Below are 22913 nucleotides of genomic sequence, written 5' to 3'. Positions count from 1 at the left end.
AATGCTCCCCTCTAACTCGTTTTTCTAAAATGGTTAGGCATTATTCTATTTCTTAACCTAGATGATGGTTAATAAATGTTCACCTTATAATTATCCACTGATCTGTACAAAAGTATTTGTGCATTTTATATAGATATAATATATAATATTAATATATATAAGAATATATTTCACAATAAAAGAGGGGAAAAGTTACACACTCTTATATGAATATCAGTATACTTTTGCTCGTTCTTTTTAAATCAAGTTCTTTCCCTATCTCATAATAGTCATTCTGCAAGAGTTCAAATACTAATAGCTACACTCCCACTAATTTCAAAAACAGCAGACAAATGACCTAAACTTCAGCTGCTTTTATTTTAATGGGTATATAGTTTTTAGAAATAATAGCATTTGTCCCACCAGGGATGGTGAAAAAAGATCCAAGTTTTTGTTATAAAGAACTTAATCATTTCACAATATGTACGTATATCAAATCATTGCATGGAACACCTTGATCTTACACAATGTTATATGTAATCTCATCTCAATAAAGCTGTGAAACAATAAAGTCTATGAGTCAGAAAGAAATAGAAACTTAATTTTTGTTTTGTTATTTTGCATTCTAATAAAAACTTCGGTAACTTTGAAGTCGATTTAACTCTAACTTAAACAAAAGAAAGGATTCCCTCAGTACAGTGCTCCCACATCTTTTCCATAATTATATGGAAAATGACACCCATAGTAAAATGACAATATTCGCACAGTGCAGATCAGGTAAATAGATGAGGCTACTTAAAACTAGAGAGGATCAATATCTCAACAGTCCTGCAAGAACCCCTGTACTCTATCTCTAGCACCCTAGTGCCATTCATGGCACACCAGTTGGGTAGCCTTGCCTTATCCTATATTTATGGCGAAGCAATGCCTTTGTCTTCTCTTATTTCCCTTAGTCTAATCAGTCATATCAGGCAAAATAGCACCTAAACTGAGTAGGTCATATAACTACTCACATTCGTAGAAATACCCTACTCACCAATATGCCTTTATTCAAGCAGGTTTTTTATTTTTGTTTTGCCAAGGCCTGCCCCAACCTTCTTGTTCCCTTGCGCAGCAAAAAATAAATCCTAGCAATCTTTAAAAACACTTTGCAATAAAAATTTCTCTACAAAGCCTCCTCAGTCAGAATTAAACTTAAGTTTAAAACCAAACACAAGCGGGACACGTGGGTGGCTCAGTCGGTGAAGTGTCTGACTTCAGCTCAGGTCATGATGTCACGGTTCGTGAGTTCTAGTCCCGTGTCGGGCTCTGTGCTGACAGCTCAGGGCCTGCAGCCTGCTTCAAATTCCGTGTCTCCCTCTCTCTCTCTGCCCCTCCCTCACTCGCGCTCTGTCTCTCTCTCAAAAATAAATAAACATTAACAAAAATCTTTTTAATAAATAAATACAACCAAACACATTAACCACACACTCTGCCACTGCTTCTACACATCCAGTTATATGACTCAGCAATCTAGGGATTCCCTTTAATATTTTTCTCCTTCTCCCTCCACATCTAATCAGTTCGATGTCTATTGATTATGTCTCCTAGATATTTCTCAAGTTGGTCTCCTCTTCTCCCTTCCTGATACTTTATTAGTTCAACGTGTGCTCACACTAGAATCACCACAAGAGGCATTGTGTCCAGTTTCACTTCTGTCTACATTGTTTTCCACATTGCTACAGAGTTACCTTTCTAAAACAGACACTTGATTACAATTCCTTACTACAGTGACCAGCCATCCCAGTTTGTCCAAGACTGAAGAGTTTCTCAGGATGTGACCTATAGTGCTAATGCCCAGAAAGTAGTTGGTTACCTACTTAAAACTCTTAAATCCCTTTAGAATGGCATGCAACTTCTTAATCTTCCCCACACTATCTTTTCAGCCTCAATTCTCTGTTCTTTGCATCCCACTCCACCACACACACACACACACACACACACACACACACACACACCCTGCACATCAGCTTTGCCAAGCAACAGTCAGTTCTCTGAATGGAATGTGCTTTGTTCTTTCACATGTCAGTACCTTTATACATTATGTCTCCGTGACTTAGAATGTCCTTCACCCTTAACTGGGTTTGCTGGTAAACTCCTGTTCATGCATCTAGAGTCTTTTCAATTGGCACTTTTCCACAGAAGTCTTCCAGGAATTGGCTGTAGCTTCTTTCAGAATCTTGTGTGTTCTGCTGTCATAGCACTAGCCCACTGAAGTCTATCCTCCGCCAGATATTGAGCCTAGGGCTTTTCTTTGTATATCTAATAGCTAGCACAGGGACTCACACATAGTAAGTGCTTACTAAATGAGGAAGGGAGGAAGGAAGGAAAGAAGGAAAGGAGGGAGAAAGAAAGAAAGAAAAGAAAAGAAAAGAAAAGAAAAGAAAAGAAAAGAAAAGAAAAAAGAAAAAAAGAAGGGAACTGTAGACCAATCTTCCTCAGGAACACAGAAGCAAAAACCCTGAACAAAACGCAAACACATAGAATGCAGCAATATGTTAAAAGAATTACACACCATTACCAAGTAGGATTTATTCCAGGGATATAAAGCTACTTTAACACTCAAAAATCAATGTGATCCACCATCTTAACAGATTAAAAAAAAAAAAACACATGACCAGGGACGCCTAGGTGGCTCAGTCGGTTGAGTGTCCAACTTCAGCTCAAGTCATGATCTCACAGTCTGTGAGTTCGAGCCCCACATCAGGCTCTGTGCTGACAGCTCAGAGCCTGGAGCCTGTTTTGGATTCTGTGTCTCCCTATGTCTCTGCCCTTCCCCTGCTCATGCTCTGTCTCTCTCTGTCTCAAAAATAAATAAAAACATTAAAAAATTTTTTTAAATAAAAACCACATTATCATATCAATTGGCATGGAAAAAACTTTTGACAAAATTTTACAACCATTCATGATAAAATTCTCAGTGAATTAGAAATGAAAACTAACTTCCTCACCTTGATACAAAGCATCTTTAAAAACATGTAGGTAACTATATGTAATGATGAAACAGTGAATGTTCTCCCAGTGAGATTAGGAACAAGATGAAAATGTCTCCTCTTACTGCTCATACTCAACATAAGAAGTTGTAGCTAGAGAAGAAAAAGAAACAAACAGCATACAGATTTAAAACAGTTTCCAAGGGCACCTGGGTGGCTCAGTTGGTTAAGTGGCTGACTTCGTCTCAGGTCTCACAGTTCCTGGGTTTGAGCCCCGCGTTGGGCTCTCTGCTGACAGCTGAGAGGCTGCAGCCTGGAGCCTGCTTCGGATTCTGTGTCTCCCTCTCTCTCTGCCCCGACCCTGCTCAGGCTCTCCCTCCCTCTCTCTCTCTCTGTCTCTCTCAAAAAATAAAAAATAAAAAAATAATTAAGTAATTAAAAAAATAATAAAATAAAACTGTTTCTACCTGCATGTGATATATGTTTTTATATGAAAATCCCAAGGAATCTACAAAAAAAAAAAAACCCTCCTAGAAGGTTATAAGATACAAGATAAACTTATAAAAATCAATTAATTGTATTTCTATAACCTAGTAATAAACATTGAATACTAAAATTTGAAATGCAAGACTATTTACAATCTCTCAAAAAAATGAAATACTTAGGTATAAATCTCATGAAACACATACAAGACTTGCATGTTGAAAACTACAAAATGCTGATAAGAGAAATCAAAGAAACTTCTAAATAAAGGGACTAACTTATCATGTCCATGGTATGGGAAACTTAACATTGTAAAGATTTAATTATTTTTTGAAGTTTATTTATTTATTTTGAGAGAGAGAGGTGAGAGAGGGCCAGAGAGAGAGGGAAAGAAAGAATCACAGGGAGGCTCCACACTCAGCACAGAGCCCAACATGGGGCCCAATCCCATGACCATGAGATCATGACCTGAGCCAAAATCAGGAGTTGGATGCTTAACCAACTGAGCGACCCCAGCACCCCTATATAGTAGAGATTTTAATTCTCCTCAAACTAATATACAGATTTACACAATTCCTATCAAAATCTCAATAAAATGTATGTAGATATGAACAAAGTTATTCTACAATTTATTTGTAAAGGCAAATGAACTATAATAGCTAAAACAATTTTGAAAAAATGAGAATTAAGTGGAAACAAGTCTACCTGATTTTAAAAATTATTTTATACTTCCTTAATCAAGACTGTGTAGCACTGACACATTGATCAATGGAACAGAATAAAAACCAAGAAATAGACCTACATAACTCTGCCCAACTGATTTTTGATAAATGTGCAAAAGCAATTTAATGAAGAAAAAATAGACTTTTCAACAAATGGCACTGGAGTAATTGGATATCCATAGGCAAAACAATGAACCTCAATCTAAATTTTATACCTTATACAAAAACTAATTCACAGTGGATCACGCACTTAAATATAAAACATAAAGTTTTAAGAAAAAAAAGTAGGAAACAACCTAGGTACATAGGGCTAGGCAAAGAGTTCTTAGACCTGACAGCCAAAGCACTATCCACAAAAGAAAATATTTATAAATTAGATTTCATAAAAATTTTAAACTTTTGCTCTGCAAAAGATCCTGTTAAGAGGAGAAAAAGAAAAGCTATTGACTGGGAGAAAATATTTGCAAACTACATATTTGATAAAGGACTAGTATCTAGAATACATAAAGAACTCTCAAACTCAACAGTAAAATACCAAACAACTCAATTACATAATCGACAAAAAAACATGAAAATACACATGGCAAGTAAGCACACAAAAAGATGTTCAAAATCATTAGCTATTAAGAAAATTCAAATTGAAACCACAATGAGATATTACTATAGCTATATATAGAATGGTTAGAGATAAGCGGTCAAAATGGTTAAATATTTGAAGAACCAGGATGACTCATACATTGCTGGTGGGAATGTAAATAGTACAACCACACTGGAAAACAGTTTGGTAGTTTCTTTAAAAGCTAAACATGTAAACACCTTGCAACCCAGCAGTTGCTCTCCTGAGAGTTTATCCCTGAAAAATAAAAACTTATGTTCACATAAAAACCTATTCACAAATGTTTAGAGTAATTTTATTCATAATAGCCAAATACCGGAAATAGCTACGATGTCCTTCAATGGATGAATGGATAAATAAACCAGGGCACCATGGAATATCATGGAAAACTACTGAGCAATAAAACAGAATAAACTATTGATACACACAACGATTTAGATCAATCTCCAGGGAATTATGCTGAGTAAAAAAGCCAATCCTAAAGTTCACATACTGTATGATTATATTATAGAACATTCTTGAAATGACCAAATTATAGAAACAGAAGCACAATAGTGGTTGCCAGGACTAAAGGAGTCCATGTGGATGGGAAAAAAATGGATGTGGTTATAAAAAGACAAAATGAAGGATGCTTGTGGTGATGGAAATGTTCTGTACCTTGCCCTATCAGCATGAATTCCTTGACTGTGACATTTTACTTCAGTTTTACAAGATATTACCAATGGAGACAAATGGGTGAAGTGTACACAGAATCTCTATGTAGTATTTCTTGCAAACGTATATATATGAATCTACAATTATTGTTACAAAAGAATTTTTTTTAAATGAATGTGTTGGACTAGATTCTCTTTGAGTGATTTTCTATATCTGAAATCCCATGATTTGTGGGAACCTAAGGCTCTTGGTTATAAATGACTGTACTATTTCCAACAGGTGATGCTTCTTATAGATCTGGACACCAATGTTCATGCTGGTAAGCAAGGGTCTGGGCAACCTCAAAATGAAGATACAGGTATGTAGCTACATTAGATCCTACAGATCTAGATCTATTTAGAGATGGTGGGTGGGGGTGGGGAAGGAAGCCAGGCAAGGGGAACTCCTCACACAAAATGAATGGTTAATGGAAAAATCCATATCAGAAAGAACCCAGGCTTCCAAACAGAGTACTTTCCACCACAGCAGTTTGTAAATATCTATTGACGCACTGACAGCCAGTCCAGATCCTTAAATACCACCAGCCCAAACCTTTCCAGACCTTAACTAAGCCATCATTGGTAGATGAGAAAACTTGGACAACCCTAACAAGTAGCATTTTACCATGGCAATAAAGAAAGAGTTTTGTTTTTCTTTAATGACATCAGGAGTGCCTGGGTGGCTCAGCTGGTTAAGCAACCGACTCTTGATTCTGGCTCAGGTCATTATCTCACCGTCATGAGGTGGAGCCCTGTGTCAGCTTTGTGATCTGCATGGAGCCTGCTTAAGATTCTCTCTCTTCCCCTCTGCCCCTCCCCCACACGTGTGTGTTAAATAAATAAATAAATAAATAAAAATAAGGTCAGAAAAAAATAAAAGTGATCAGAAGGACAAGAGTAGGGTCAGCAAAGTTCTTCTGTAAAGTAACACACGGGAAATATTTTCAGCCTTGTAAGCCTCGTGGTCTCTCTGACAAGCATTCAGTTCTGCCTTTGTGGTACAACGGCAATCAGAGACAATCTGCAAACAAATGCAGGCGGCTGTTTTCCAACAAAACTTTATTTTCAAATAAGTTAGTGGGCCTGATTTCACCCACAGTCAATAGTTTGTGGTCCCCTGCCATAGAGAAACAACGGAAACATTTGGTTTTTGCGCCTATCGTAATGGTATTTACCTAATGAGGTTACCGCGAATAAAGTATCACATCGAAGTGCGTAGCAATGGGCATAGGACTAGTAAATAGTCCACAAATGTTAGAAAAGTACATCGTCCCTGGGGTAATGAAATATTCCACTTTTATTTGCATATTCTTGCTATTTTTTAATTGGCCAATGAATTTACTCACAGGTACTCTGTATGTAATTATTTCAATAATGTTAAAACTCAAAAAAAATTGTTTTCCTGTTCTGGGAGCTTATGCAAAAGTTCAGAAGGAAGATGATTAGATTTTTCTCCCCATAAGGTTGAAATCCCCCACAATCAGGCTTTTATTAAAGAACAGATACTATAACTGTAACGACAGGGGATACGGTTTGATACCAAAATAATAGAAATTCTAACTTTTACTTATTCCTCATATAGCAGAAACAGCGGGAGGAAGCTACATGGGAAATTTTCTGAAATGAAATATGAAGGCCCCCTAGTTTGTTACTAGAGCCTCATCGTGCGCTGCGCTCAGAACTGACCCTTTATAGGCACTTGCTGTTTTTGCCTGAAAAGCCATTAAGTAGACACTTCAACTTCCTAGTACACACTCTCTCTTCCTAGTTCTCTGGGATGGACAATGGCAAACATGCACTTCTGAGCATCAAAACCAGATCCTATCCTGGCAATTCCTTATTAGCCTAGATCTCTACTCCTTAGAAGGATTTTGAAAGAATGTGCATGCCTCCAAAGGGTATGATTTTAGGCCACTAAGAAAGACTCTCTGTTTAAAAAAAGAAAAAAAAAAAAAATCCCAGGGCGCCTGGGTGGCTCAGTCAGTTAAGCATCCGACTTTTGGTTTCAGCTCAGGTCATGATCTCACAGTTCATGGGTTCGAGCCCCGCGTGGGACTCTGCTGACAGTGCAGAGCCTGCTTGGGATTCTCTGTCTCCCTTTCTCTCTGCCCCTCCCTATCTTGTGCTGTCTCTGTCTCTCTCAAAATAAATAAACTTAAAAGAAAGAAAGAAAGAAAGAAAGAAAGAAAGAAAGAAAGAAAGAAAGAAATCCCTCTAACTTACACAAAACACAGACAAGACTCATATGCAGAAATGTTCACTGCAATATTAGTAGTAGAAGTAAATAGAAAGCAATCTTCGAATATAAGAATAGAGTAATTATTAAGTAATATTATGTAGTCATTAAAATAATGTTTATTATGTATTTTTAATAACATGAGGAAAAACATATGTAATAATATTAAGTGAAGAGAAACAACATAAAATTACACAGTGCAATTTCAAATTTAATTGAAAAAAGGTGAGGCACAGACAAAAAAGACTGGAAGATAAATAGATCAGATAAAATACTAATGACATATGCCTTGGGTAATGGAATCATTGTGATTCTTCTTTTACATCCGTGTTGCACACATTTTAATCTCTGAATATGTTTCACTTTTAAAATTAGAAAAATAAATATTTATTTCTTTTTAGAAAAATAAGCACATATATTTAAAAGCCCTTTTCTACTTCTTCACAGATAATCTAAAATACCAGCAAGAAAGCTCCAAATGTTATATTCTCTCTAGCAAAGAAAATTACATAGGGGAACCGCCTACTTTAAACAATGTCTTTTCATGGGGCACCTGGGTGGCTCAGTCAAACATCCAACTCTTGATTTCGACTCGGGTCGCGATCTCACAGTTCACAGTTTCGAGCCCTGCGTGGGTTCTGTCAGTGCAGCGCCTGCTTGGGATTCTCTCCCCACCGCCCCCCCCCCACCCCTCCCCTGCTCTCTCTTGCTCTCAAAAATAAATAAATATACATTTAAAAAATAAACACTATTCAGTTCATTAAAACTATTATTTATTGACTATCAGACTGGAAATTCTGGTTTCCATTTATATTTTTTGTTGAGACCACTCAGTCCCCATTTGTCTCACTTACTTTTTTCTGTCAAACCACCCACTTCACCACCCTCAGCTTTACTTCATGTAGAGCTGACTCTGACCCCAACTGCAGACATGGACATGTGCCTCACAGCTTGGTATTCTCCTGGCCTCACTAATAAGTTTGAAAAGGGGATGATCTAATCAGAGCCAGTGAGAAAACAAATGAGTATTTTGCTGCAACTATGGAAAGAAAGGCAATTTTTTCCCCACTGGTGTAGTCCGAGGACACGTAATATCCTCAGTTACCAGAAGGCCCCCTGTATAAAGTCTGAGAATAAAACCGTTAGGACCAGATTAACAAAGGCCAGCTACTTCTAAGCAGGAAATTCTCTACCAGAACGAAAGCAAAAACCCACTGATGCTGGATGAAGGATAGAAGTAAATATCTTCTACAACTTGCCATCCTGAAACCAAGATTCTACAAAATCAAGCCCAAGCAACTGCTGGCGGAGGGGCAGAAAAGCCAACTGAAGCCAACTTCAGGTATAAGACGTAGCTGCCATGGAGAAGATAAACAGGAATATTAATAAAGCACCGCTCATCAAAGCCCAGACACAAAGGGACTGCCTAAGACAAAGTTGAATAAGGGTAACAGATAACCTTCTCTACCCCTTCTAGAAGCTTAGCACTCGGTGACAAGCCTAGGAGGTCACCGTTGGGGAAGGGACAAGAGCATGAGGAGACACCACTTGAGTAATGCAGGCACAGATGGCTGAAAACTGAAGAGGTATCCCTGTTTGCTTCTATGCCCAAAAGATCAGAGAACTAGCACTTTTGTAAAAAGAGACCTGGAGGTTTTGTCTCTCACAAGCTATTGGGGGAGAAGGATAAACACATGACTCTACTATAAAACCTTGTGAAAATTGCGCGAATAGGCAGTTAAATCTACTCCAGACAAGGAAGTGATCAAGTGTGACCCAGGGGTTCCCATACAGCTTTAAGGCATGGAATCGGATTTGAGATGGGTTTCTGGTAAATCGGCAGGACCATGGTGGTCAGGTATCAAGGAGAAGACATGTCCCTGGCAGAGAAAGTCTATAATGTACTCTGGGAAGAGCAAGCAGACCACATTTGGGAGAGCAGAGAAAATGGCAAGTAAATAACTGTCTGCTGTAATTGGGCTAAAGGAAAAACCTCCACAAGGTGGCTTGGTCTCCGACCTAAAGATCCATGCTTTGCTTGATGATTCCAAGTTGAAGGAGAGCAAAGTTGAAGGTAAATGTGTGCCATAAAAATCAACCTCATTTTTCCATTAAAAAAGCAAGTAAAAGTAATTATTTATCTACCCAATTCACTTCTTGGATTATTTTGTTTTTGAACTGGCCTCAAAACATTAATCTCACCATATCATCTCTACTGATTCTGAGACTTGAGTCACAGTTTCAAAATCTTCCATTCATGGCTGAGAGATAGTAATAGATCCTGGAAATGCCAAAATAATTATAGTCCCAGCCAGAGCCCTCTGTGTATAACTAGTAAAATCAGAAAGTGTCCTAGCCTGGGGGACATATTTCTCTGGAAAGCACGCAGCACACTGGGGCCTCCCCTCTGCCCTGATACCTGAGGGGGCATCTAGGACATAGCTGTGTTTGTTCTCCATAAGGGTAGCCTTAGGCTGGGGACAGAGTTGAGGAGGCAGTGTTTTGAGCTGCCTTCCATCTCTACCCAGGCTGTGGTTTCAGACAACTCATCAAGGTTTATATGACAGGCATCCAGAAATGGGATTTAGGCCATGTAGGTAGGCGGTCCCACTCTGGCTAGTCTTCACAATGCTTTAAAATAGCGGCAAAGCCTTGAAACTGGCACCCAGGAATGAATCTCCTCTGGACACGTCACCAATGCACCAATGCTTCTGAAGGCCAAGTTCCTGTGCTCAATGTCTTCTGGAGACCTGAGGACCCTATAGAGTTCAGCACTGGTTAATCATTTATCAATGGGTTTACTCTTTATTCAGAAGTAATTCACATAACAACTGCCATAAATTTCAGTTCCCACTTGGCATAATGCCTCCAGATCGGTTGTCCTTTTCTTGACTAAAACACTCATAGTGCTTTGAAAAAAATCAAAAGTGTCACTTAAATTTCTTAAGATATTTCACAGTGATTTTATCCACCTGTTTTAGAACTTTTGAAATCATATCCTTTGTGTGTATTAGAGAAGGCCTCAAGAAGCCATTGGCCTTGGTCCCTGGTTCAAGCTAGTAAGGTTTTATTATCTCCACCCTGTAAATGAGACAAACTCAAAGAGAGGTGACTGTGATTTGCTTTAAATGTGAAAGAATAAATAACGACAGAGCCAACACAACAATGCTAGTAGTCTCCTGTCTCCTAATGTTGTATTTCTTTCAGTTACAGCCCTGCTGTTTTTGCCACCATTAACAGCTAAAGTAATACATTCAGAATTCAGAAAAATTAAGAGGCAGTAAACAATTATGTTTAAACTGGGATCTTAGGCCATAGTCTTTCATTTACTTAGCCAAATGAATCTGGTCATGCTACTTAACCTCTCTACACCTCAGTTTCCTCATCTGCAGAAGAGACATGATAATTCCTTACAGGGTTTCGGAGAGAATTAAGTACGTTACTGTGTGTAAAGTTCCTAGTCCACGTCGATCACCATATAGGTATTTGCTACTATTATTGTCATTTCAACTCCTGACCTGTTCCTACTTTTCCCTGTGGGATTCAGTGCTTGCATCAACTTCCCCCCCACCCCCACCCAACTGTAGAAACTAGGAACCTTAAAGACACCCTTAATCCTACTCATCCTGTTCACCTCTTCTCTCTTACCCCACAATCTATGGATCATGAAATCTTCTCAATTCTAAGTATCTTTCTTTTTTTTTTAAGTTTATTTATTTATTTTGAGAGAGAGAGAGAGAGAGAAAGAGAAAGAGAGAGAGAGAGAGGGGGAGAGATTGAATCCCAGGCAGGCTCTGTGCTGTTGGTGCAGAGCCCGACTCGGGGCTCGAACTCACGAACCCTGAGATCATGACCTGAGCTGAAATCAAGAGTCAGACGCTTAACCGACTGGCCACCCAGGCTTCCCCAAGTCTAAGTAACTTTTCAAATCCATTCTCTACTCAGCATCCTCTGTGCCAAGGCGGCAGTTGCAACTGAATCTCTCACCTAAGATATTTCAAACACCTCCTGCCAGGTCTCTCCTCCTCCCACCAACCTTCCTCCTGCCATGATACAACATTCTTTGGAAAGGTGAATCCTACCATATCATTTCTCATTTCCAGCAGCAGTATCATTGTGTCCACTAGGCTGGCAACACAATCATTCTAACCAATTCTAGCTCCACCACCAAAGATTCTAATTCAGGACGTCTGGAGCAGGGGCTAGGAATCTATTCTTTACAGATTCTTCAACTTGAATCTGGCACAGTTTTTTCAGGGACCAGTGTTTGGGAATCAAAAGGGTAAAATGTGCACTCATGAGGGTGTCTTATAAAGCCTTTCATGATTTTGCCCTCACCCACCCCTCCAGGGGAATTAAATGCCACCTCTCCCTTTGAAGTTGTCTTTGACTGAGTTTCTCTTTCATCTGCACTCCCACAACTCCATGTACGTAACTCTCCCAGTGGCACCTATTTTATCATACTCTCATTACGTTTGTGCCCCTGGCTCCCCCACTTGTAGGGCCAACTTCATGGCCACATGTCTGAGTAATTCCTCAGCGCCCTGCGCTCAAAAGGGCCCTGAACTTGGCTTAATGCTCGGCTAGAGCCACCCTGAAATTCTTAATAATTGTTGAACAAGGGGCACCTCATTTTCATTTTGCACTAGGCCCCACAAATTATGTACTCAGGCCTGCCCGCTCGACTGTGAACTCCTTTAAAACAAAAGCTTTTTGCTATTCACTCAAAATCCTCGTTGGTTAGCACAGAGAAGTCTTGGCACAGAGTAAGGGTTTGGTAAATATTTGTTGAGTTGATACATGAACGGATGAAAGGATAGCATAAAGGATCTCATAGAAAAATAGTGTCGTATGGCTAATTAACTCCAAAGAATAAGCTCTGTTTATGCTTGGAGGAAAGAGGAGTTGATTGATAAATTCATAAGATGATTGGCTACTCCAAACAAATAACATACAATTTCCTAAGTTTCTTTTTAGATTATTCAAACTGCTTCTCCCTTTAAGCCCTGCTGCCTCCCTATTCTCAGAATGCAAAATTACAGGTTAATGGAGCTTGCAATCATGCTATCAAAGATGCCCTGACTGTGTGTGCCAAGCACTATGCTAAATTCTGAGGCTAGGGAGAAAGGGAAGGGGGAGGCTAGAGAAAGGTGAAGTAAGCAGGGTCCCTGTCCTCAAGAAGCAATTAAATCTTACCCCTCAAGAGTTTATGTCTGAGATGAGTTGACTTCATGGGAGTTCTGCAGCAATGAATCAAGAATAAAGACACTAGACTTGGCCAGTGGCCCAGCTTCCTGAACACTTCAACTGACAAAATGTCTCAGTCTGAACACAATTCCCCCACTATGAGATCTGTGGGTTCACTAGTTAACATTGGCAACCAACTCGGAGGTGCTCACGGAGCATAATAAATAAATGGCTATTGAGGTGGGGGGGGGTGTGCTTTCGCTTCCTGGTGTTAGAGAAGAAAAGACGAACATTGGCTCTGAAAGTGAGCCAAATAATTGGTGAGGACAGATGTCCCTTGCTCATGCTGAAGGCACGACAGGGCTTTTAAAGTGGCAAAGACCACACACCACCCTGCTGCCTTATTATGCGCTCATCACAGCACTGACTTCTTGCCGTTCTCAGAAACGACATGGAAGTTCAGAAAGAGTTTCTCTTGCTTTTCCCCACTCACCAGGCTTTAGTTATGCAGTCTACTCGTTGCTATGACATACATGATAACGTTAAGAGATTGCAGTCAAAAAACTATAAATGCTGCTAAACATGTAGAGATGTACTCAATTTCAAGCCAAGGAAATGCAAAAGTAATACAATAATAAAGTATCATTTTCATATATCAGATGAGCCAGAGTTGAAAAGATGGATAATGCTCAACACTGGCAAGTGGGGTAGAGAAAGCAAATATTCTCTAAAACACAAAACAAAACAAAAAAAATTGCGAGTCAGACTGTAAATTTAGTACATGCACAATCTTATGAGAGGCAATTTGGCATTATGCATCACTCAAAATTTAAACATACATCCCCTTTTGTGCATCAGTGCTATTTCTAGGACTTTATCCTATGGAAATAAACTGACAAATATATGAAAGTACACGTACAAAGTTGCCCATCACAGTCAAAACATTTAGAACTAACACAAGTGTGCCACACGAGGTATTTGCTGAATATGCCATAGTTCATTTAAATACAATTTAAACATTAAAATAGTTATGTGGAAGCAATAATTATCCAAAAGAAAATATATCCATGATATGTTTTTAGCAGTGATGAAAAGGACAGCATAAAAAAGTATAGAGGGAATGACTCCATTTTTTGTTTAAATAAAATATATCTGTGAATGTGTATGCATGTTTAGAATAGAGTGTGATTGCTTTTATTGTGTTTTGGCATGAGGCATAGTGCAAATAAATGGGTGATCTCCAAATACAACATGCTTCCTGTATTTAGACATGTATCGGGGGGAAATGGAAGTCTTGAAGAAATAATATGTTCGGTGGTATGCTGGTAAATATTGAACAACTGGCCTTCAGGTGGGTCAGGATGTAAGTCCTGTGTTGCATTTACCAATTTCTATGGCATAAATATTCGCAACATTATTCATTTCAGGTTACTGAATGTGGACTCGAAAGAGACATAAGTAGCACACCATTATGTAGTATTTCCATGATACAGATACACAGATGTAAATAAACGCAACAGTATAGATAATAGTAAAGTGTAGTAAAAAATTACTAAATTTTATATGTTAGATGAATTTTGCGTATGCACTTTTTATAAGTCTAGAAAGAGAGTCAACAATACTGATCATGGTCTGAGTGGAAGATTTATGAATCTTATCTAGTTCATTTTTTACACTTTTTTTGTCATTTCAATATTTTTATAGTAAACATGTTATGTTTATAATCAGAAAACAACTCAAGGGTTGATTTTTTTTGTATTTTCTAGAACCTAGGAAAGAAAAAAAAAATCGGGGAACATTACTTTCAGAAACAAGTCTCGCTAGAATAAAACACTTCCCCCAAAGGAGTATGGTTTCATTAGGGTGTAACTAAGAATAATGGTAAGCAATATTCTAATCAATTAAAGCAGGATATCTTTGTTAAGTCACCATGTAAGGAAATGAGCACTCAGTATTTCGAAGATGTTTCAAAGCATAAATATGTAACAATAGAATTCAAAGGAATTCGAGCTCCCCGATGGTTGGATACTCTCCCTCTACAATGGAGGAAACTTAATCCCAAGACAGGGAGAGGTTTTCTCAAAGTAAGCACTACAAGGTCTAAGGGAACTCAGTTCCTCTCTTTATAAATGGTCTCTGTAGCTTGTGAATAGAAGTGTACATTCCTTCCTTGTCATTATTTACTGAGATGAGATGACCTCATTTTGGGGGGTAGTAGTCATTCAATTGGTTAATTGTTGAAGCCCTGACTCTTCCTTTGTTTAGATAATAGGAGCTTACACTTACCTAGAATTTTATACTCCTCAAAACCCTTCCCCATAGCTTATTTCAGCGGATCCTCATATGAGCCCTGTGAGACAGATAGGGCAAGAAGGACCACTCCTATTCGACAAATACGGAAACAGGCTAGAGCAGCAAGTGGCTAGCCCAAGGCAAGTGAGAGTTGGGCCTCTGGTCCACTCGAGGAGGCACTGCCTAGGAGTCAGTCATCTGGAGGAACCTGTTCTGAAGGTTACTCCCCCCCACTTTCTTCCTCGTCCTTCTAACAAATTCTTTCTTCTCTTGTCTCCTGTCTCATTTTGCACTTAAGAAATATTACTTTCATATCACCTAGAGTTGCTCTTTTGTTCTTATTACTTTTATTCTGGAATGGAAGACAGTCCCAGGCATCTTTAGGCCTGGAAATATTCTGGTTATTCATTTGACATGAGGGCTAAACCCCCAAATGTTGTTTTTTCTTGAAATTTGAAGTCATTTCTGTCATTGAAGGAATAACTTCTGCAAAGGTCCAAATAATGTATATTATAAAGCAAGAAACTGTAAACAGTTTGGGGTGACATATTTGTAGATAATTTTTTGGCTTTCTAAAAGGGATTAAAATTGAAGTCAGAAAAGATGGATTTATTCAGGAAATACAAATCTACAAATCATATATAACAAAACAGATCCTAGAGAATCGAAGATCACACGTTCTCCCAAGCTTTGTTATATCAAGGGAGGAAGTGTGATCTGTTAAGAGTACAATGTCCTCGGGAAGGATTGAAAAAGGTATCACCAGGCTATGTTTAGGTCCAGAGGCAAAAAGAGGTACCAACTTAATTCATATGGTATCTCAGCTCCTGGACTTACTGGCTGATGCAACCTTAGACAGGTAAATTCTCAGTGCATCAATTTCTTCATCTTTAAGGTGTGATTCATAGTAGGTACCTTACGAAGTATAGTAAAAACCAAATTAGCTAGTGGCCAAGAAAATACTGGGTAAACTCACTCTCACTATAAAAATATGTGGACTATCTTTTAGATATCTTAATAATTTTGGGGGCACCTAGGTGGCTCAGTTGGTTAAGCGTCTGATCTCCACTCAGGTCATGATCTCATGGTTCATGAGTTCAAGCTCTGTGTCAGGCTCTGTGCTGACAGCTCGGAGCCTGGAACATGCTTCAGATTATGTGTCTCCCTCTCTCTCTGCCCCTCCCCTGCTAGTGCTCTCTCTCTCTCTCTCTCTCTCTCTCTTTCTCAAAAATAAATAAACATTAAACAATTTTAAGGCATCTTAATAATTTTTGTGAGATCTTGCCATTCACAACACCATGGATGGACCTAGAAGGTACAGCGCTAAGTGAAATAAGTCAGAGAAAGACAAATACCACATGATTTCACTCACATGTGAAATCTAAAAAACCAACCAACCAAACAAACAAAAACAGGCTCATAAACAAAGAACAAACTGGTGGTTGCTAGAGGGGAAGGGGTTGGGAGAATGGGCAAAATGGGTGAAGGGGACTAAGAGGTACAAACTTCCAGTTATAAAATAAAGAAGTCATGGGGTAGGAAAGTACAGCATAGGGAATATAGTCAATAATATTGGGATAAAATTGTATGGTGACATACGGTAACCTCACTTATTGTGGTGAGCATTTTGTAATGTATAGAATTGTCAGATCACTGACAATGGAATGTCCACCTGAAAATAATATAGCATTGTGTGTCAGTTATCCTCTATCATAAATAAGTAAAGAAGTAAATAAAAAATAAGTAAATACATAAATAAATAAGAGATCTTGATAATTTTGGAAGTTTACAGCTCTGGGCACAGGGAATGGAGCAGTGAGTTACAAGGGACAGAGTCAGACACAGCAACAGGCAGGTGGCCAGGTCTCTCCAGGCGGAACAAGATGGAGAGCCCAAGACTGCATACTAATGGCCGCATCTCCCCATTAGGGAGACTGCTGGCCAAATGACCGCTCTCCGGGAAACACAGAGTGCCTCTCCATACCAAAGGCTGCCTCCTAACTGGACTTTCAGAGGCACACAACATGAAGTTGACACCCTGCTGCACCAGGCGGTGCCATTATGAGGATGAACTGTGAACAAAATTGCCACGCCGCAATGTGTAGGCTAGAGTAGCAGGACGGTGGTTTCCCTAGCACTAGGAATGTCTACTAGCCAGTGGATGACTCTGAATGACTACTGAATGACAAATCGTCAAAGAGCAGAAATGAGAGTATGAGAAAAGAGTGGGTGTGTTTCCATCTGAGGATTTGAGGGAGGAGCCCCTGCCTTCTGGCGAAGGGATTCCAAGATGAGGGTCAAATTTTCAACTCAATATGGGTAATAATAGAAGATTCACTCCTCAACATAGGGTCAGAAGGTCATCTCTAGTGATATTTGCTTAGGGCCTAAAGACACTTGTCATTCGGCAGAGTCAAATCCAAAAGAAGTAAGGAGATGGTTAAGAAGCCCATGTAGATTTGGGTGCCTTTTATTCCCTTATAATTTTTTCAGCTTTGATAGCAAAAGGGATCTACTCTTGAAGGTCCAAAAAATGTTGTTGCTATAGGAACAGGTAAGCAGATTAGACTTGAAAGACCAGTTTAGGAACAAAGAATTTAATAGTCAGAGCTAAAGCAATTAACCAAGAAAAATTTTAAATAAACATCTTTTGGGTTTCTTATTTATATATTAATTCCAAGAAGATAAAATGCTATTATAGAATGGGAGTATCACATTTTAACATTTAAATTACACCATGACTGGTATAGACTATACTTACACAATCAGCAGAAAGGCCTTATTAATCAGAAGTACACATTTCTAACTCTCTCTTGATTGCATTGTAATTGACAGATACAGCTTTAAATTCAGCAAGAACATGAGAATCATCTTTGATTTTCCTATAGTTCCTCAGAGGAGAACACATCTAAAATAAAAGAGACAGTGAACTGCAGAAAGTTTTTTGTAATCAATCTCTATACCTAGAGACATACAAGCAAAATTGTAGAAGTAAACAGCGAAGTGTGTAGGCTGATAATTGTTAATATTTTATGTTTTCCCAGTCCAACATTCTTTGTGAACACAGATATGTGAGAAGAGAGTCAAAGACTCAGCAGCACTCCTACCTCACTGTGGATGTTCTGTTTCTTCCTATCAAGGAATACACTGCATCCCAACATTAGGGATTTGCTGAAATCATTAAAGTTCTGAACAGAACTTGCTAGACTCGTGAGGCTCAAAAATGCTTCATAAAGTGGCATTGTGCTTCTCTCCCTTTCTGTTTCATTTAAAAAGAGAACATTCTTGATAAAATGAATACAGTGTTTTCATTCTAGCAAATTTCTGCTGTCAGAGATTACATTTATGGGACAGAGAGACTTTTTGGACACTACCTTTTCTCACATAATACCAGAGTCAAATTGCAAAGAAGCATGTGAATGTCTGAGAGAGAGTGTGTGTGTGTGCATATGCATGCGCATGTGTGTGCATGTGTGCATGCGCGTGTGTGTGTGTGTGTGTGTGTGTGTGTGTGTGTGTGGCAGGGGACAGTATCGGAGGCTGGGGAATGGGAATAGGAAGAGGGGAGTGTGGCTAGAATCTTACCATTTCATTCTCTTCTCCTTCATTGAGCAGAGCGTGCTGGCCCTTCTCAAAGTGGTCCCCCATGAAAAAGTGATTCCACTCCTCCCTGGCCTTCCTGAACAGGAGCCTCCGAGACCAACCTGCCGAGCCACCGCAGCTAGCCAGCTGACTGAAAGAGTTAATGATTCTCCAGGTTAAGACTCCTTCTTGTGCACACACCTACTCTCGGCAAATGACAATACTTAGCAAACTGAACTCCTCCCACCAGTCGCCCTCTGCTCGGAGGAATTTCTGCCTTGCTTACAGCATTGTCTCAGAGCAGCTGTCCCCAAAGAGGCTGCTCCCATGCCGGTCTTTTTGTGCCCAATTTACAGGGAAAGAACTCATTGCCTGCCCAGTGCCTGCCAGCATAAGACATCTGACTGCAAATCCAACAGGACAATGCCGAGTTGGCAAGACCTTTCCGAGGAGTGGGGGAGCGGGCTCAAGAACTCCCAGGTCACTGCTTTATTCACAGAGGCTAAGGAATTGGGGTGGGGGGTTGGGGAGGGGTGGCTGACAGAGCTGCAGATTTTATTTGATTACTGAAAGCCCCAATCCACCAGCTTTTAATAGTATCCTCATTCATTTTGCTTACAAAAGGTACAAATTACGACTAATCCTCTTCCAAAGTTATTTGTAATCACATTTCTTTGTGCATGCAAAAATGTTCTACTCAATGTGTATGTGGAATTGAGTTTACTTTTGGGAAAACCATAGAGAAAGAACAAAGGTATAATCAAACTATTATATGTGGTCTCCTCTCACTAAGATATTGGTGGTTAAACTCTTGAGGAAGTCTAGAAATAAAATATTCACATGACTATGTGGCAAGACTCATTTTTTAATTTATCCACACCTTCATTCAATATACATAATCTGAGCATGGGGACTGCCCATATAAATCAAGTGATATCTGCTACCCTCAGACTGACGTCAGGATTCAAACGTGCAAATAAATATGATAGAAGGAGGTTTGTTACTATGAAAGCTGGACCAGAAGTCTGAGAGAGCTGTCAGAAGCCTCAACATGGTGCAGGGGAACACACAGCCACTGTGGCTCTGGAGAGAAACCTGGATCCCAGCTGCTGGTCCATGCTCTGTGAGCCATGTGATTATTTAACCTACAGGAGCTGCCTCTTCTCATCCAGTAATTTGAGGCATTGAATGAGGACTTGGGAGAGCATATTGTACAGCTCTGATCAAGTGCTGTTGGTGTCATTAAACTAAAGGTCCAATATAACAGCAGGTAGTAGAACATAGTGGTTAAAGGTGTGTGCCCTGAACTTGAAGAGCCTGGGTTTCAATTTGGGCTGTGAACCAAGATGGCCTAGTTCTGCCATTTTAGGATAATATGTGTCATAAGCTTTAGAAAACCATTATTTCCTCACATAAAGGTGATGATAATAGAACTTACCTGAACTAGAACTTCCTAAAACTGTTGTGTGAAGAACAGTACAAGGGAAGAAGTATGTGTTCAATAAAGGAGAGTTATTTTTACCTTCACCGTGTCCACTCACTCCTTCAAGCTACAACTCTTGGCACTAATATCCCCAACTTGACCCTAGTAGCCCTAACAAGACCACGACTAGGGGTGCCTGGGTGGCTCAATCGCCTAAGAGTCAGACTCTTGACTTCGGCTCAGGTCATATCTTATGGTTCATGAGATTGAGCCTTACATCAGGCTCTGCATGTTGTCAGCTGTGGATCCTGCTTGAGATTCTCTCTCTTCCTCTCTCTCCGCCTCTCTCTCTGTCAAAATAAATAAACAAACTTAAAAAAAAGATCAAGACTAAAGTGTGTGTGTGTGTGTGTGTGTGTGTGTGTGCATGCACACACATAAAACCTTGATCAAATGATAAAGTATCAGCAAGATAAACATAAAAAATACTAAGCTATTGTAATATGAATTACAAAACATATGCATACTGTTTTGAGTTTCCAAATATCATTAGCACACATTTCATCAAATAAATAGAAGTGAAATTAGCATTTCACCACAAGATCAAAATACAAGGAGTATGGGATTTTGGGGGGGGAGGGGATGAAAATGTTCCAGAATTAGACAGTGATTTTTGGCTGCACAACTTTGTGAATATACTAAAGTTCACTAAATTGCACACCTTTAAAGAGTGAATTTTGTGAGTGAGAGTTATCTCAATAAAAAACTTACCTCACAGAAAGGTAAGTGAACACGTTAGAGCTCCAGCAGGCAGTCATTCAAATATGTAGGAGAGAGATGATTACAGTGAGATTTCAAAGTTTGCACCAACTGATGGGGGTTGAGTGTTAGTATGTAAAGCGGTGATAAGCATCCTGATGCCAGAGTGCAGGTAAGAGAAGAGGGTTTCATTCTCTTGTCCATAATTGGTAATCCTTGCACTGGTACCCCTGGCTGGGATCCTCAATACACTTGGCAACTCGGGCACCACCGTGAGTGAGGATGAGTGTGCAAATGATTAAGAGTTCAAGGAAAGCCTTCGCCCAAACTTATGTCACTCAACAAATCTACTCATGCAATAACAATATTGAAGCCAAACTTGAATAGCAAAAGAAGTCCCTAAGAACACGAAACATTTTTGTGAAACCCAGGGAAATCTGTAGGAAATCATCTCCAACGACATGGTCCAGTAGAACTGACGACTGTGAAATAGTGACAGTTTCCTCACGTTCCTCCAGGAGTTCTAATAGTAAAACATCCCAGTGCCCCAATGGCAGCGTGACTTATGAGCAGTGATCTTCCAGTATATATACAGGTTCATGTGCTATATACAAAGTGTTCTGCAAGGAATGTTGCCTTTATTTGGCTAGGAAAGCCTCTGTGTGGAGGAAGCATTTGAGAAGGGCCTTGAAAACAGACAGGGAAGGAAGGTCTTAGCAGGTGGAGATGCTGAAGCCTGGACTGGGAGTGGGGCCACTCCCAGAACAAGAATGTGAAGCAGGGGAGCCATCAGAAGGAGAGGCACACAGCTTTGTCCAGGGTGCATTCATTACCTTTCCGGTAGCCAGGCTGTGTGACGGAAGAAGAGGAGAGCGAGATGTGGCAGAAAATACAGATCAAGGCCATTCCAGGGAGGTCTTGAATTTGAGGCCTGGGTCTGGACTTAATGCAATGGGTAATGACACAAGTGAAGGCAAACTGGTTTCATAAATACACACATTTTTTTGTGATCAGCTCCTGTGTAAATATTATAGGAATCATTGCATCAGAAGTGATATTAAACGCCTTTGGAGAGTTCCCTTGAACCCTCTAAGTGACATCCTCAATTTCCCTGTTGGAAAGTTTAATTTTTTTGTTAAAAAAAAATTTAATAGACTTTTTTTTAGACTAGTTTTAGGTTCACACCAAAATTGAGCAGAAGGTACAGAGATTCCCATATACTTTCTGTGTATACACATCCTTCCCCCCTATTGTCAACACCCAGAATGATGCATTTGTTACAGTCGATGAACCAACCTCAACACATCATTTTCACCCCAAATCCAAAATTTACATTAGTGTCATACATCCTATGAGTTTTGACAGATGTATAATGGCATATATATCCACCATCACAGTATCATACAGACTAGTTCCACTGCCCTAAAAATTCTCTCTGCTCCTTATATTCATCCCTATGTCTCTCCCAACCCCTAGCAACTACCGATTCTTTCACTATCTCAATCATTTTGCTTTCTCCAGAATGTTATACTATTGGAATCATACAGCATGTTGCCTTATCAAAGTGACTTCTTTCCTTTAGTAATATACATGTAAGTTACCTCCACGTCTTTTTGTGCCTCAATAGCTCATTCCCTTTTATTGCTGAATAACACTTCACTGCCTGGATATACCATGGTTTATTTATCCATTCACCTCCCAAGGACATCTCGGTTGTTTCCAAGTTTTGGCAATTATGGATAAAGCTGCATACATTCATGGAAGGACTTTTGTGTAGACACATGTTTTCAACACAGTTGATAATGTTGTCAGGGAAGTGCAAATTAAAACAACAATGAAATATCACTACAAATCTATTAAAATGGCCAAAATTGATAGCACCGACAACACCAAGTGCTGACAAGTATGTGGAGCGAAAGGAACTCCCATTCATTGCTGGTGGGAATGCAAAATGGTGCAAACACTTTGGG

At 39.4% G+C, this 22913-nt stretch overlaps 1 protein-coding gene across 3 annotated transcripts in view; it reads right to left on the bottom strand.

Annotated features, from left to right (window-relative positions):
- ATP13A4 (ATPase 13A4) overlaps positions 1-22913 on the bottom strand; it is a 149135-nt gene that overhangs the window by 101102 nt on the left and 25120 nt on the right. For 2 of the 3 annotated variants that reach the window (XM_042957027.1, XM_042957024.1), the window contains exon 3: positions 18765-18912. In XM_042957027.1, the coding sequence (XP_042812961.1) occupies positions 18765-18912 (148 nt within the window). Of the gene's footprint in view, positions 1-18764; positions 18913-22913 lie in introns of those variants that run through there. The other variant, XM_042957026.1, reaches the window with a different exon arrangement.

This window comes from Panthera tigris, chromosome C2 (genome assembly GCF_018350195.1).
Source record: "Panthera tigris isolate Pti1 chromosome C2, P.tigris_Pti1_mat1.1, whole genome shotgun sequence".
NCBI lineage: Eukaryota > Metazoa > Chordata > Mammalia > Carnivora > Felidae > Panthera > Panthera tigris.
Note: the sequence above shows the minus strand (reverse complement) of the source record. Positions and strands in the feature narration are given on the sequence as shown.